The sequence below is a fragment of the Salmo salar genome, chromosome ssa16 (genome assembly GCF_905237065.1).
Source record: "Salmo salar chromosome ssa16, Ssal_v3.1, whole genome shotgun sequence".
Lineage (NCBI taxonomy): Eukaryota > Metazoa > Chordata > Actinopteri > Salmoniformes > Salmonidae > Salmo > Salmo salar.
In genome coordinates this window covers 12,274,610-12,291,627 of record NC_059457.1, presented here as the reverse complement: position 1 = coordinate 12,291,627, position 17,018 = coordinate 12,274,610, and the positions used below count along the sequence as shown (strand labels likewise).

The following is a 17,018-nucleotide window of genomic DNA, read 5'->3' as shown; positions in this document are numbered from 1 at the left end:
TGTGCAGCATCAGTCCCCATCCAACCTGACAGAGCTTGAGAGGATCTGCAGAGAAGAATGGGAGAAACTCCCCAAATAAATATCTGCCTAGCTTGTAGCATCATACCCAAGAAGACTCGAGGCTGTAATTGCTGGCAAAGGTACTTCACCAAAGTACTGAAAAAAGGGTCTGAATGCTTATGTAAATGTGATATTACTGGGGGTTTTTCTTCAGACATTTGCAAATATTTCTAAACCTGTTTTCGCTTTGACATGATGGTGTATCGTGTATAGATTGATGAGATAATTTTTTTAAATCCATTTTAGAATAAGGCTATAACCTAACAAAATGTGGATAAAGTCAAGGGGTCTGAATACTTTCCGAAGGCAGTGTATATTGAAATGCAATCACAGCTACATTTGTGCTCACTGCTCACTCTCAACGACCATGAACCTGAATTGGAAAATGTTTTTTCTGTATGACTAGAGCCCAAATAGACTCCAAAGTTAATACCAACGTTTAAGAATAACAACACATGCTGTCATTGTTCTGATGTTTTGTACATGAAAATGCTGGTTACTATAAATGGCTCAATTCACACAGTTAGCTAATTACATTGATATTCCATTTAAAAGCGTCTGTGTAAAACACTTCACATCATATCCAACAGAGATCAGTGGACATGGTTGCTAAAGACTTGAATAATGGGTGCTACTTGTTCTGCTATTCTTTGTGCATTATAATTCATGTCATGTCCTGCAAGGAATGTTGGATATTTGTTTTTTAGACAACGACATTGATTGGGAGTGTAATAGTGGAAAATGTAGAATTAGCACATCCATTCAAGCATCAATAAGTCCTCTATGTGGATGATTGAAATGACAGATCTAATGCGATCTATCACTGCTCTCTGGCCTGTGTCCAAAATCACTGTAAATGTAATCAAACAAAGGAGTTGATTTATCAAGGCTGTCAACATAGGGCAAGACACCACAGTGACCTCTAACCTACAGTACATCATCATCGGTCCGCACTTTGCTACACTGACCTGGTCACTCAGAAGGCGCGGCAGGAGGTCTCCGTCGTAAAGTGGTACAAATCACGCACGCATGCACACAGACACACACACACACACGCACACACACGAGCATGTGCGTACACACACACGTAACCTCCCCACACATACTCACAAAGAGATTAGGGGTGGACCATGCAGCCCATCCCTCTCAGGCTAAATAATCCAATTACCCACTTCCATTTGCAGACTATAGGATAACAGTCTCCTCCATTCATTGAAGTACTTAAATCAAGTCAGTGGTGGAATTATCGTCACTTGTGCTCTTTCAATGAAATTAAACTGGAGCTCTAAAGGCCCCCAATATGGCTGAGAGAGAAGGCTGACAGTCTATCTTGTGTAATTATCCATCTTGCACATTCCCCCCTAGGATCGCTCTCTCTTTTAAGGGCCTCTTAACATACAGGGTGTGTTACTACCATGTTTGTAGAGAGAAACAGAGGGAGACAAAGAGGGAGGGAGATAGAGAGGGAGGTGAAAATGGTTTTGCAATAGCCAGCACGTGTAAGACCATGTCTTGGCATGTCATCCTATTACGTCAGCAGACAGTAAGTCAGCAGCTGTGGAACGACATGTTTCAGCACTTTAGATGTGTTTCACTGGGCTTCTAAATGAACACAGACACAATCAGGGTAAACTAACACATTTCAATCACTCATAAATGTAGTACTCATGTAATAATAATGGACTGTGGAATGATTCTGTTGTCATCTTGAAAAATAAAATATTCTTAAGACTCAATGGACATTTCAACCAAAACTTGATAGCTCCCCTCTCAGCAGTTGGCCCGTTGTTAAGGCATATTGTTGTAAACCCATTTTAACTTTCCTCCCTTCTTCATCAGTCATTCCTCAAGTTTTATTTTCAGCCCATGTCTGTTTCCACAATGCAGATCAATAAGACATAACGTAAGGAGATGTGATGTGCTCATCACTTAGACCGCTGCACCACTGGAGGCTCCCGAGTGGTGCAGTGGTCTAAGGCACTGCATCACAGTGCTAGAGGCATCACTACAGACCCTGGTGCGATCCCGGGCTGTATCCCAACCGGCCGTGATCAGGAGTCCCATAGGGCGACGCACAATTGGCCCAGTGTCGTCCAGGTTAGGGGAGGGTTTGGCCATCATTGTAAATAACAATTTGTTCTTAACTGACTTGCCTAGTTAAATAAAGGTTAAATAAATGAAATGATGCTGCAGTGGTGGTTGTTGTGGAGCTAGGTAGTAAACCTGCTGCATTGGATCAAGCCACACACTCATCCCATTAATCAAAGACCTAATTCTTTTTTTTACATGTACTTTTTAGTCATTTAGCAGGAGCTCTTATCCAGAGCTCCTTACACAAGCAATTATGGCTAAGTGCCTTGCTCAAGGGCACATCAACAGATTATACACCTAGTCAGCTCAGGGATTCAAACCAGCACTTTTCAGTTACTGGCCCAATGTTTTTAACCGCTAGGCTACCTGTCGCCCAAGTTGGCTCACATTAATACTATCAACTGCCGTTGCAGGGACACAGATTACAGTGCTCTTGAAATCTTTGTTTTAACAGCCTGACAATTAATGTGAACCTGAAGAGGCTATTGGTCTTCTATTGAGTTCTAGAATAGATAACTTAAGCTGTGTCTAATTAAAGAAAGTATACCACAGGAACAGGTAATCCATCCATACAGGTCCTTTATCTCCCTGACAGGATATTTGATTGAATCTGTCATAATGGTGGGTGTAGCTGGTGTATGCAGACAGGCGCAGGAGAGCAGAGAATTGGGAGCAACGTAACTTTACTTCGTAAATTAAAGGTGCAAGGTAAAACACTACACTTGTCCAAACACAAACACACGAACATCAACTTTTACGCATGGGCAAAAAACATCACCCGTCGAAATAACCAGTCACCAACATTACCGAACATGACACAAAACAATCCCGCACAACTCCATGGGGGAAGCAGAGGGTTAAATACCTGAACAATAATTAGGGGAATGAAAAACAGGTGTGTAGAAACAAAGACAAAACAAATGGAAAATGAAAAGTGGATCGGCGATGGCTAGTAGACCGGCGACGCCAGCCGCCGAGCGCCGCCCGAACAAGGAGAGGAACCGACTTCGGCTGAAGTCGTGACAGAACCCTTATTTTACCAGGTAAGTTGACTCATTTACAGCAATGGCCTGGGGAGTAGTTACCGGGGAGAGGAATGAGCCAATTGGAAGCTGAGGATGACTAGGTGGCCATGATGGTATGAGGGCCAGATTGGGAATTTAGCCAGGACACTGGGGTTAACACCCTACTCTTACGATAAGTGCCATAGTATTTTTTGTGACCACAGAGAGTCAGGACACCTGTTTAATGACACAGGGTAATGATCCCAATCACTGCCCTGGGGCATTGGGATCTTTTTTTTAGACAAGACGAAAGAATGCTTCCTACTGGCCCTCCAACTCCACTTCCAGCAGGATCTGGTCTTCCAGCCAGAGACCAACCAGGGCCAACCCTGTGTAGCTTCAATGGCAAGCCAGCAGTGGGATGCAGGGTGGTATGCCGCTGGCCAAAACCACCAGTGATTCTGTTGTCTAACAGTTTTATTCAACCCTCATAGAGGTGGATTTGAGACCTGCTTGTAGAAGCTTACATAGATCATGTAAAAGATTTAGAGCTGGTCACTTGTATGGGTATTTGTATACCTCTCTGTCCCTGGAAGGTGTCCGGTATTTTAGAGATATGATAACAACATGTAATAAACACGCTACATGACTTGTAATTGATGTTATCTAAGAAGTAGATGGTGGGTTATTCTTGAGCCCGTTCATATGGTCCTACAGTTCAGTTATGGAGATGTAGCACTTCAATGTCAGACTTGATGCCGGTTTACAGTTTGTATGTTACATATGGGATGTTTGAAACCCAACTTAGCGCTGAGGTATGATTTATGCATGGACTAGTGGTTGGACTTGTGATGTCACATGCTCTGTGTCCCAGAAGGGCTGGCCCAGTTCTGGGATGGAGTGTGGCGTGTGTGTGTGTGTGTGGCTATGTGTGAGTGTGTCTGTGTGTGCATGTGATGCTTGTGTTTCCTAGATGCTCTGGGTTGCATCCCCAGATACTTTGAAGCTTCCCAGTTAGCTCACCCATGTCACACAGGTAGATCTAGGACTCTGTCCAAGCCCCTCCCCCTTGGGCGCAAGTTTTTGCCCTAACACTACACAGCTGATTCAAACAACCAACTCATCATCAAGCTTTGATTATTTGTTTCAGCCGTGGAGTGCTAGGGCAAAAACTAAAACTCGTACCTGGGTGGGCCCCAGGACCGAGTTTGGAAAGCCTGACCTATGAAGTCGTCAAGTTTGACAGCCTTGATACAAAATACTAGCTTCAGACCTATTCATTGTCTGAGCCTAATCTGTAATGCCCAACACAAGAGATGAGAAGCAGGTACAGGGAGTGAACCATTTAATATAGACGGACATGTAACGGAACAAGAACAGCGTCTGGACATAAACACGACAAACAATGCTACTACAGGGAACAACATAGCGGAGCAGACATATATGCAGGGGCAATCAACAAAGTGAGGGAGTCCAGGTGAGTCCAATGAGCGCAGCTGCGCATAATGATGGTAACAGGTGCGTATGATGACAGGAGCATGGCACCCTCAGGGGGAGCAGGCATGACATAATCAGGGAAAGGGGGGATAGCTAGTCAGTTGTACAACTGAATACCTTCAACTGAAATGTGTCTTCCACATTTAACCCAACCTCACTGAATCAGAGAGGTGCGGGGGCTGCCTTAAAAAAACATCCATGTCTTTGGCACCTGGGGAACAGTGGGTTAACTGCCTTGCTCAGGGGCAGAACAACATATTTTTACCTTGTCATCTCGAGGATTTGATCCAGCAACCTTTGAGTTACTGGCCCGACGCGCTAACCACTAGGCTAATCACACACGTTTGATGAACTCAAACCCTACATGTTGACGGGAAGTGAAAATGAACCCGTCTAAAAAAGGAGTGGCCCTCAAGAGAGACAGTATAGAGATATATCACTGAGACATCACTCAGACTACAGTCCTCCCTTCAGACTGCAGACAACCTACACTCCTTCAATGACACCATAAGTCCTTATTTCCACAGTGAGACTCCAATGAGACTGACTTCTATTGAGACCGCACTTTGACCAATTGAGACTTCAGAGCCTTTCTGACACCAGTGAGAGTCCAGTGAGATTCAATCAGACAGGTGAAACCTTCAGTATGTCATACCTCACAGTGATTAATGGGATCCATGTGAATAATGGAGAGAGGAGCTCTAACTTTGTATCCTCATGTCAAAGCAGCCACTGCTGCCAACTCAGATGTACATCTCCACCCCATGTGTTTCCTGGTGTGGTCATGTATTATTCATTCCATCTAAGTATCATTTTATGTTAGTCTTCTTTTTTTATTAAACCAGGGTGGGGGGGTTCTGTGGGGACAGACATACTTAAACTTTGGTATTTTCCTCCCTGCCTTGCTGTTACATGGCCTTTACACATTTTTTTTATTGTTTGGACAGTTTTTGGTAGCCCTGAGTGGAGGGCAGAGCTGGTTCCGATATGCTTCTAAGTGTTGAACTCTTTCCAGTCCCACTCCTAAACTGACATAGTTGAATGATCAGGGACCAGAACTGAAGTGACTCTCTCAGATAATGTACCCTTATTCACTACCTCATTTGAAGTCACAATGTTGCATTTATTGTTGCATGTCCACATACCCAAGCAGATATTATGATACTGTAATAAGACTGATATAGAGGTTAGCTCACCGAGGTGACGTACTGGATGTCCCTACAGAGTTTAGTCTCTCTGGGGAAGTCTGCAAGGTCCAGGAAGTTATCCACCTGCACCTGGCCAATGATGTCGTGGCGGGAGAAGCGGTCAAAGTCGTAGACGCTGAAGTGCAGTTTACGTGTGGGCAGGTCAGTGTAGGCCACAGGGAACAGGAAGACCTCATCGAACACGGGGTTGAGGGTCTTGCGGTGCACCTTGGTCTGGTGCTTGGTCTTACGGTCGGGGAGCAGGTAGATTTTGACGTAAGGGTCAGAGGTTCCTGAGAAATCCTTGGCCGGTAAATCCTGGGCCTTGTGGATCTTGATGATGAGCTGCTCCAGGTCACAGTCGAACTTGAGGATGAAATGTATGCGGCCGCAGCTGTCCGTCTTCCTGCCGTCGTCCGTGTCCACAGAGCGTTGCTTATAGAGCTCGGGTTTGATCCGGCCCAGAGTGGCCAGGGACTCCTGTCTCTGGAACTGGCCAATGTTGAAGTCTGGGTTGGATAGGTTCATTTGGCGGCGGATGGAGTTGTGCCTACAGAGGGTAGAGAAACCAGTTATCATTAGCTATAGACACAATGCAACATGGTTAGTTGAATTGACTTGTTAATTTTTTCTGTGTTGTGGGACTGACCGGACAGAGGAGGTGGGCTCAGTGATCTGGCGCTGCACGCGGGTGATGTGGCGGACATGGTTCTCCTTGAGCTTGGATTGGGCCTCCAGGGGGATGTCTGGGGATGTGTGGCTGATCTTCATGATTGCCTCGGGGACTAACAGGCCTGAAGGCTCCTTGACACAGTCTTCACTGTACTCATTCTCCACCCCATCCACCTCCATCATGACTGGCTGCTGGTCCCCCTGGCCATCCTTCAGGCTGTCGGGGAGGCCACGGTCGCGCCATGGCACCCAGCACAGCTTCCACGAGACGAAAAGTGAGACCCCGAAAAGGGCTAGGCCACAGGTGGTCACCACCAGAGACAGCAGGCTCACCGACACATCTGCATAGACAGACCCAGGGAGAGAAACAAGTTAGCAGGGAACTGTGGGACGATATATTTTGTATTGATAGCAAGATAATATAATATGCTATCAACTTTTCTTTCAATCTCTCCCAATGTGCTGCTGAAATTGATATTGTACAAACATTAGTACTAGTATGACAGACGTGACAATTGTTTCCATTAGCAAAGGAAGAGAAACTCATCAGATAGGTAGCGTTGTTCAGTTCAATCAACATGAACTCATCAGTAAGTGCTCTCATCTCAAATATCCACTCACAGATAGTAAAAGGGAAGTGGTTGGTGTCTGGAATAGCCTGGTGTGTTCCACCGGAATATGTTATGTTTCTCAGAAAGAGCATCTCACTATCTGATGAATGAGCTCGCTCTGTCTCCATGTCTCCTCTCCAATCCCCAGTCATTACGAATCAGGCCATGCAGACACAGAGAGGGCTTTTAGTCCACAGTGAATAAGCCCTTGTCAGAGTGTCCTGCCACTAGCTTCCCATCAGATCTACTGTCTACATTTTCTGTACCTGGACCATGTGTCCTCTCGACCGTACTTCCCTGTCATTATCTAGACCAGTGGAGGGAAATGGAGCCTCATGTGATGTTGAGTTATTCCTCCCACCAATCCATCCTGGTTGGGCTTTACCCATGAGAAGATGTGGGATCCACAGGCTCATTGGGCTGGCCCACATACTGCACTGGAAACCAGCTGGGTCTTTTGCATTAAGCCACAGAGATAAATGGCATGCCCAGACATTGTGGCACTTCATTTTAGTGGTGACACATTTTTTGAGGATTCACTCATCTAGTTATCTGCTATTTTGACAACCGTTGGTACTTCTCAATGTGGCTGTTCTAAAAAGCAAAAATAAATTCAAGATAAAATATCAAAGACACTATATGAGTTTGGAAGCAGAATATCTCTTGCCCATGTTCATTGAATGCATGGAATGATAAACATTGTGACTATGTGTGTTGTCCCACCAAACTCCCAGCCCTGCTGGGACAACTGCACTTCCTATCCTAAAACTGACAAAGTGCCATCAACACAATGAGCTCTAAACACCACTCACTTTAATTGATTCTGCAGCTCAATCAATTACTAACAGGACAGATGTCTAAAGTTTCAACTTTCTCAAAGCCACACTGTCTGACCCATCAATTGTGGGTCGGGACCCACTTGTGGGTCTTGGCAGGGATCCAGGTAGGTCGCAAGGATGACATTGGCATCATTTTCAAACTAGCTACACACAGCCTGGTCCAGGCCAATTGATGCAAGCCTCTGAATAAGTAATGAATGATCCACATTATCGAAGGCTTTAGACAGGTCAATAAAAAGGGCCGCACAGTGTTTCTTCTTATTCAAAAAATTAAGAAGATCATTAAAACCAAAGAGGTAGCAGAGATGGTGTTATGACCTGGTCTGGAACCAAACTGGTGTATAGTTGAAAAGGATCTAAGTTAAGTACTGAATCTACCAAGGATTCTTGGATTTTTGAAAGGCAACAGAGTTTGGAAATGGGGTGATATTTATTTCAATCACACAGGTCCCCACCTTTAAAAACATATATATTTTTTTGTTATTCTTTGGTATGTGTATGTTTTTTTAACCGTTATGTTGGGTCGCGACTCAAAACACACCTCAAGTTGGTAGGTCACAAAACAAAAAAGGCTGTCCAAGCATGCATGAAAAATAAATTTGTTGTACTGTAGCTGCTAAACTATCTAAATAGTTTTAGACTTTTTATGGAATCACACATGTTCCAATACAATACAATATTTTATAAATTATGTGTGCAGAAAACACAGTCAAATGTAAAGGCGCCAACTGTCTTGGGAAATAACAGCAGCATAGCATATGTTTTTTTAACAATGCAAATGTTTAAATAGATCTCTTAGCAAGGATGTTATGTCACTTTTGAAGTGAACCAAACTGCTCAATTTAATTTGACTGTGCCTAACTCTCTCTTTAATGAATCAATTGTACGAAACATGACAAATGAAGGTTGCTGTTGGTCAAAGTTGTCTGATGATCAAGCTAGGGGTCTGAAAGCTTAAACATTTAATTAAATTGGGATCGTTAACGTTTAGAAAAAACCTCTAACCTCCCAAAAATTGTTCTGTTTGTTTTCCCCATACAACATTTAAATCACAGTGCAGTTATCACACAACTCCCACCAACAGGTCCGGATCATCATCATCATCATCATCATCATCATCAAGGGAAAAAATGTATTTAACCTAATGCAACAGTGATGTAACGTAAGTAGGTGGAGATACTGTATGTATCTTTCAAATTATTTGCCACGGATATAAAATGCTCTGCACATCATTGTCGTTAACAGTTGGAAAAATGGCAGAGAGTGAGACAGGGAAGCGAGAGCAGCGAAGTCTTGTATGGCAAAACTTTGAGAAATTAAATGAGTAGGTAGTGAAATGCAAACTTTGCGAGGTCGAATTGAGCTCAAATGACAGTACAGGTGCAATGCTTAACAATCTGAAAGGGCGGCACCATGAGACCCAAACCCGTTGCTGGCAGCAGCACAGGCCCCCAACAACAGATATTAGACAGGCTCTTCAAATAAAATGTATATGCCACATGCTTCCTAAACAACAGGTGTAGACTAACAGTGCAATGCTTACGGGCCCTTCCCAACAATGCAGAGAAACAAAATAAAATAATAGAAAAATAATAACACAATGAGCAACGATAACTTGGCTATATACACGGGGTACCAGTACCGAGTCAATGTGCAGGGGTACGAGGTAATTGAGGTAGATACTGTATGTACATATAGTTAGGGGTATAGTGACTAGGCAACAGGATAGATAATAAACAGTAGCAGGAGTGTAAGTGATCAGTCAAAATAGTTTGTGCAAAAAGGGTCAATGCAGATACTGTAGTTCACACGAAAGAAGTGCGATAAGGGAGTGAGAAAATCAAAGCACTGATTACAGAAGTTATTGCAGTTGATATGCAGCCATTGTCAATGGTAAAGGATGTTGGCTTCAATGCCTTAATGGCATATCTAGAACCAGACTACAAGATGCCAGGTCTAAAAACTGATATGGCCGAATGGAAAAATTGTACAATGATTGCTCTGCAAGTACAAAGCACGAGCTCTCAAACACCCCATACGTGAAGTTAACAACAGATTGTTTGACGTCTATGAACACGCTGTCATACATCACTGCAACGAGCCATCACATTGACGAGAAGTGGGACATGAAGTCCCATGTACTGACAACTGAGAACATGGAGGAGAGGCACACAGCAGAGAACCTAAAAATGGCATTAACTACCATCATTGCTGAGTGGGTGGGGGACAGCAGTAAGGTGAGCGCGGTATGGTAGCCAGGACTGCGGTAGATTGAACTGCATCACCCCCTAGCGGTCATATGCAGGACCATATGTGCATTGTGAATTCCCATGTCATTTTATGATTTTTTTCTTATAGTTTAAACGACAAAAAATTGCTGTTTAAACGTTTAGAACATTTTTACATTTGTCACATCCCTAGATCAAACAAATATTTCACAGGAACGATTGGTGTTGATCTTCAAAAAGAGAGCAAAAAGATGAAGGATGGATTAAAGATGAAAAGGCATCGGAAGAGCTGTCTAGCTCACTTAAAAGCTATGTGCAGTTGCACACGCGGTAGAAGAGCACAATAGCTACTGCATTTTTTTTTTACCATGCTGTGCGACGCTCCTCTGATCAGCTCGGCGGCAAAAACAATAACAAAGGTGGTGGGGCGGCTAGTACTGCGGATTCCATCTTTAAATCTAAAGATGTGATACGCATGATAATACAGTCACATACAGTACTGACATATCAAACAGGTGTCATCTTCATCCTTTCTTTCATAATGATTTCTCCTGTCAGGCACGAACACAACCGTGTTCCAAATGCATGCATGATGTATGACGACTTATTGACGGTGTGTGTGTGTGTGTGTGTCTGTGTGTTGAGGTGGCCTCCTGCGAAACCAAATGGATCTCAGACGTGTCTCCACAGCAGGACACCACTCAGTGTGGGGAATACACATAATTGTGACCTGTAGCATACGTGCTGCTGCTGATTGCAAAATGATTTGGTGTTTGCCCCTTCACATGCATGCTGAATCAAACCCATTCACCTATTGTATTCAGTGGTTACCAAAGGAGCAATCAAGCTGGCAAACCTCTGATTTAATCTTGAAATTTTGTTAAGGATATGTTGGATAGACGCTATGGACATGAAGTAGAGTGAAAACCAATGTGCAGGTTCACGTGGGACATACAGTACTAAAGCAGATGTGCTCTTATGTATTTTGTGTACACTGTATTGTGATGTTCTGTTTTGTGGCGTAGACGATGGCGTTGCAGTGGATAGCTGCCGTTTTACGGGCTCCTGAGCAACTCTTCTATTTTGTGTTTTTTTTAGTTTTTTTGTGGGATTTAACTTTTTTTGTACACCATATTTTTGCCAACATTTCCTATGACACCAGAACAGCGATCATGAACCTCGATATGGATGAAGATTTGTAAACTCCCTGACGAGACTACGTCAGCGACAAAATAAACCGCCCACATTAGCGCTTTTCCCAGGACAAGGAAAATAAATTGTTGGACAAAAGGATAATATAGACTAAGCTTGTCTGATTGGACAAGCAACAAAAAAAATGACCCAAAAATATTACTTCCTAACAATTAATCCGATCCATTGGATCAAAGTGTCCTAAGGATGCTTTTTGACACCTCACACCCGGTCGTACGTTTTTTATGCAGCAGAGAACTCTCTGTATCAACCAAAGGAATGTCTTAGTCTCCAGAAGACTTTTGCCGCCCAAAGAATCTAACGTCCAAAAAGTGAACACTGGAACAATATTCCTAACATCAGAATGTGGGAAATGGTCAGTTGGGACCTAAAGAATAATCATGTCATATTGTTTTCATTTTGTAATGTCATTAGTAAGGTTATAAAGGGAATACTGTAACTTGAAATGTATTTACACTACAGGTACAGTGGTTCCTCCTTTAAAAGTTGTGTCATACTGCGGCACACCTTGCGGGCTGCTGCAGCATTCTGTGGCACGTTATTTATTTTTTCTGTTAATGCAAGTTATTGCTAGTTTGACCACCAGAGGGCATCTTTGAGAAGCATTTGAAAGTCTTCCGTATTGTCATTACCAGAGAATTTAAAACCTTTTTTGTAATAACATAGTATATGGGATTGATTTTAAGAAATTTGTCTTAATGAATTTGATTAATATTATGGTGTTTCTATTCCGAGAAAAACGAAGAACGAAACAGAAGGGTTTCTGTTAGGATGGAATGGAAAATATGTCGCTGTACAATGTGACGTAGGCTACAGAAATATTGGAACAGAAAAATATTTACAGAAATTTTGGAACAATGTTGTCTAATGAAGGCAAACAATTTAGAATCCTCCAATCTTCACCAAAATGTCTGTAAATCAGTGATATTTATTCCCATAGTAATTCGTTATGGATCCATAACTAAATCAACATCTGCATTTTGAAAGAGTTTTCTTTATTATTATTTAATTAAGGAAAGAATAAAGAGGCTGATGAAGAAATACAGTACTGTACAGTATATACTTTTACATTTGGATAATAAAGTATTTAAGCATCGAATACATTGCAAGTTGAGGGATTTTCACGACAGTAGCCGGGCTATAAAAAGTCTATTGTCCTGCTAATAGGACACTTTTGCATGATGGGCTACACCTGCTACAGTTGTGAAGACACAGCATCTTGCTTACAGAACATCTTTTTTACATTCTTTCTTGTAATCACAATGTCACACATAATTTGTATCTACCTTTCCAATTACTTTAAGAGTTTGGGATTTACAAATGTGCGCTTTTCATTATTAGCTACATTGTTTTAGGTTTAACGTGCAGACTTTTTTTCTTTAAATGATTGTTTTATGTAGGATGTTACATTTTTGACCAGTTGCAATTGTAAGTAGGCCTAATAAAGAAAATCCTACTTCTATTAGGCTGTTAAGCCTCATATCCTACCTCAGCCAGTTAAATTATTTTTTATAGGTTTAGGCTTCGAAGAAATAGACTCCAATAAAGACCTCCTGTTGTTTGTAAAGTCAAATTAAAATTAAGATTACTGTTGAAATGAATTGCTCGACTGGTGTAGGTTTTCTCCATCTGTTGGTGTGCAACACTTGCATAACAAATTTGTTTAACAAATTCTTATTTACAACGACGGCCTACCCCGGCCAAACCCGGATGATGCTGGGCCAATTGTGTGCCGCCCTATGGCACTCCCAATCACGGTCGGATGTGAAACAGCCTGAATTCAAACCAGGGACTGTAGTGAAGCTGCTTGCACCGAGATGCAGTGCCTTAGACCGCAGAACGACTCGGGAGCCATGACCGATACACTGTATATATACAGTTGAAGTCGGAAGTTTACATACACCTTATCCAAACACATTTAAACTCAGTTTTTCACAATTACTGACATTTAATCAAAGTAAAAACTCCCTGTCTTAGGTCAGTTAGGATCACCACTTTATTTTAAGACTGTGAAATGTCAGAATAATAGTGGAGAGAATGATTTATTTCAGCTTCTATTTCTTTCATTACATTCCCAGTGGGTCTTCCACAAGCTTCTCACAATAAGTTGGGTGAATTTTTGCCCATTCCTCCTGACAGAGCTGGTGTAACTGAGTCAGGTTTGTAGGCCTCCTTGCTCGCACACACTTTTTCAGTTCTGCCCACAAATTGTCGACAGGACTGAGGTCAGGGCTTTGTGACGGCCACTCCAATATCTTGACTTTGTTGTCTTTAAGACATTTTGCCACAACTTTGGAAGTATGCTTGGGGTCATTGTCCATTTGGAAGACCCATTTGCGACCAAGCTTTAACTTCCTGACTGATGTCTTGAGATGTTGCTTCAATATATCCACATAATTTTCCCCCTCATGATGCCATCTATTTTGTGAAGTGCACCAGTCCCTCCTGCAGCAAAGCACCCCCATAACATGATGCTGCCACCCCCGTGCTTCACGGTTGGGATGGTGTTCTTTGGCTTGCAAGCCTCCCCCTTTTTCCTCCAAACATAACGATGGTCATTATGGCCAGTTATATTTTTGTTTCATCAACCATGTGCAGTTGCAAACCATAGTCTGGCTTTTTTATGGCGGCTTTGGAGCAGTGGCTTCTTCCTTGCCAAGCGGCCTTTCAGGTTATGTCGATATAGGACGCGTTTTACTGTGGATATAGATACTTTTGCTGTTGTTCTGGGATTAATTTGCACTTTTCGCACCAAAGTACGGTCATCTCTAGGAGACAGAACGCTTCTCCTTCCTGAGCGGTATGACGGCAGCGTGGTCCCATGGTGTTTATACTTGCGTACTATTGTTTGTACAGATGAACGTGGTACCTTCAGGCATTTGGAAATTGCTCCCAAGGATGAACCAGACTTGTGGAAGCCCACCATTTTTCTTCTGAGGTCTTGGCTGATTTCTTTTGATTTTCCCAAGATGTCAAGAAAGAGGTACTGAGTTTGAAGGTAGGCCTTGAAATACATCCACAGGTACACATCCAATTACCTCAAATGATGTCAATTAGCCTGTCAGAAGCTTCTAAAGCCATGACATCATTTTCTGGAATTTTCCAAGCTGTTTAAAGGAACAGTCAACTTAGTGTATGTAAGCTTCTGACTCATTGGAATTGTGATACAGTGAATTATAAGTGAAATAATCTGTCTGTAAACAAATGTTGGAAAAATGACTTGTGTCATGCACAAAGTAATGTCCTAACCGACTTGCCAAAACAATAGTTTGTTAACAAGAAATTTGTGGAGTTGTTGAAAAACAAGTTTTAAGGACTCTTTTCCCCACCCGCTTCTCTATCCCTGTGTAACAAGCCGTCATATCTTGTCAGTCCACTAGGGACCTTTGTCTCATGTAAGTGTGTATGTGTATTCTGTGTTATTATTTAGTTAGCTAGTAAATAAATAATTAAACCAATTTGTGTAGTACTGAATAATGCTCAAGGCTGTGGTTTTTGCAGATCCAAGAAGGTTGCGACCGTTAAGTTATGAGACTGATATGGAGTAATGATTAATAAGTTACTGTTAGTTGATAAATAACTTATACAGTACCGTTCAAAAGTTTGGGGTCACTTAGACATTTCCTTGTTTTTGAAAGAAAAGCACATTTTTTGTCCATTAAAGTAACGTCAAATTGATCAGAAATACAGTGTAGACATTGTTAATGTTGTAAATGACTATTGTAGCTGGAAACGGCAGATTTTTTATGGAATATCTACATAGGCGTACAGAGGCCTATTATCAGCAACCATCACTCCTGTTTTCCAATGGCACGTTGTGTTAGCTATTCCAAGTTTAAAAGGCTAATTGATCATTACAAAAACCCTTTTGCAATTAAGGTATGTTAGCACAGCTAAAAACTGTTGTCCTGATTAAAGGAGCAATAACATTCTTTAGACTAGTTGAGTATCTGGAGCATCAGCATTTGTGGGTTCGATTACAGGCTTAAAATGGCTAGAACTCACAAATGCTAATGCTCCAGATACTCAACTAGTCTAAAGAAGGCCAGTTGTATTGCTTCTTTAATCAGAACAACAGTTTTCAGCTGTGCTAACATAATTGCAAAACGGTTTTCTAATGATAAATTTGCCTTTAAAATGCTAAACTTGGATTAGCTAACACAACGTGCCATTGGAACACATGGCTGATGGTTGCTGATAATGGGCCTCTTTACGCCTATGTAGATATTGCATAAAAAAATATGACGTTTCATGTTACAATAGTAATTTTCAACATTATCAATGTCTACACTGTATTTCTGATCAATTTGATGTTATTTTAATGGACAAAAAAATTGCTTTTCTTTCAAAAACAAGGACATTTCTTAGTGACCCCAAACTTTTGAACAGTAGTGTATATCTTCCAGAGTTTAATTTGGGAGATGGTAACTCGTTAAAGAACTTATTTCATGGTGCCCCTAATCCTAATGAGTTAATTCTGACATGATTAATTTAATCGAGTAACAATTAAACATAGTTAGTGGATTATATAAATAACAGTCATCAAATTAATTAAAGTAAAGTCACGACAGTGTGAACGTGGTTTCTCAACAATGAAGAGGATCAAAACAGATTAGCCATCCAGTCTGAATTCCCCACAACTGCAAAGGCTCATGTTCCTGTGGTGGAGGGTCCTCCTATGGAAGATTTTACAGCTTCCCAAAGATGGTGGTCTTCAAGTCTGAGAAAACATAGACCAGGGTTCAACCCCTGGTTGTCCAGACAACAGCGAAGGAGGGGAGACGAGTTAGAGGAGAGTGAAGAAGGAGATGAGCTGGAGGAGGACTGATCACACACACCCACACGTGTCTATGTAACTCCGTCTATGTCTGCCTGCCTGCTAGGATGATATACAGGAAAGTGATCCTCATTTAAAGCAGTAAGTAGGTATATACCATGTCTGACTTCCTTAGTAAGTCTTATAAGTACTGTACATACAGTACATACTGTATAGTCATACATAATTCACGAGTAAAGTATATTTAATACAATTTTACTTGGTGGGTATTTGTGTGTTATTCATCAACATGTGGACTTGAACTTCATTGTGTGAGTCATTGTGTTCTGTGACATTTTGATCTCTGCGTTTTATAGATGCATCTCTTTATCTATGTATGTTGCTATTGTGAGGTTAACAGACATCAAGCAGCTTTAATTAGCCTGCCATAGGTTGTCATATATGGTAATTAATCAATTCTACCCCTCAAGGGAAAATGTAAATTAATTCACTGATTAACTGATGCACTTTATTGTATGCAGATTCAGTTTGTTATAGTTTCCATATTGTTGGAGTGTCAGAAAATGTCCACTGTTATTAAAATAACAATAATGATCAAATCGCATCTGTCAATAATATTTTTTTTCCTACAACAGAATTTTCAGTTTTGGCCAAGTATTTTTAGCTATTGAACAAGTAAAAAATAAGTCCCACACAGCGATCTGCTCCCCACGTCTGGTGCAGGTACCTCCGGCACACTCCCCTCTCTCCCTAGCCTTTGCTCGCCTCCAGCACACACGCACATACATTCACACACCGCAGACTTTGCACTGATCTGAATTTTATGTAGGCTAATTAACT

The 17,018-nt window shown here is 41.8% G+C and overlaps 1 protein-coding gene across 1 annotated transcript in view; it reads right to left on the bottom strand.

The window, feature by feature from the left end:
• LOC106573278 (synaptotagmin-9) overlaps window positions 1-17,018 on the bottom strand; it is a 49,866-nt gene that overhangs the window by 12,310 nt on the left and 20,538 nt on the right. The window contains exons 2-3 of the mRNA XM_014148186.2: window positions 6,489-6,852; window positions 5,849-6,389 (exon numbers count right to left, since the gene is read on the bottom strand). Of these exons, the coding sequence (XP_014003661.1) occupies window positions 5,849-6,389; window positions 6,489-6,852 (905 nt within the window). The remainder of the gene's footprint in view (window positions 1-5,848; window positions 6,390-6,488; window positions 6,853-17,018) is intronic.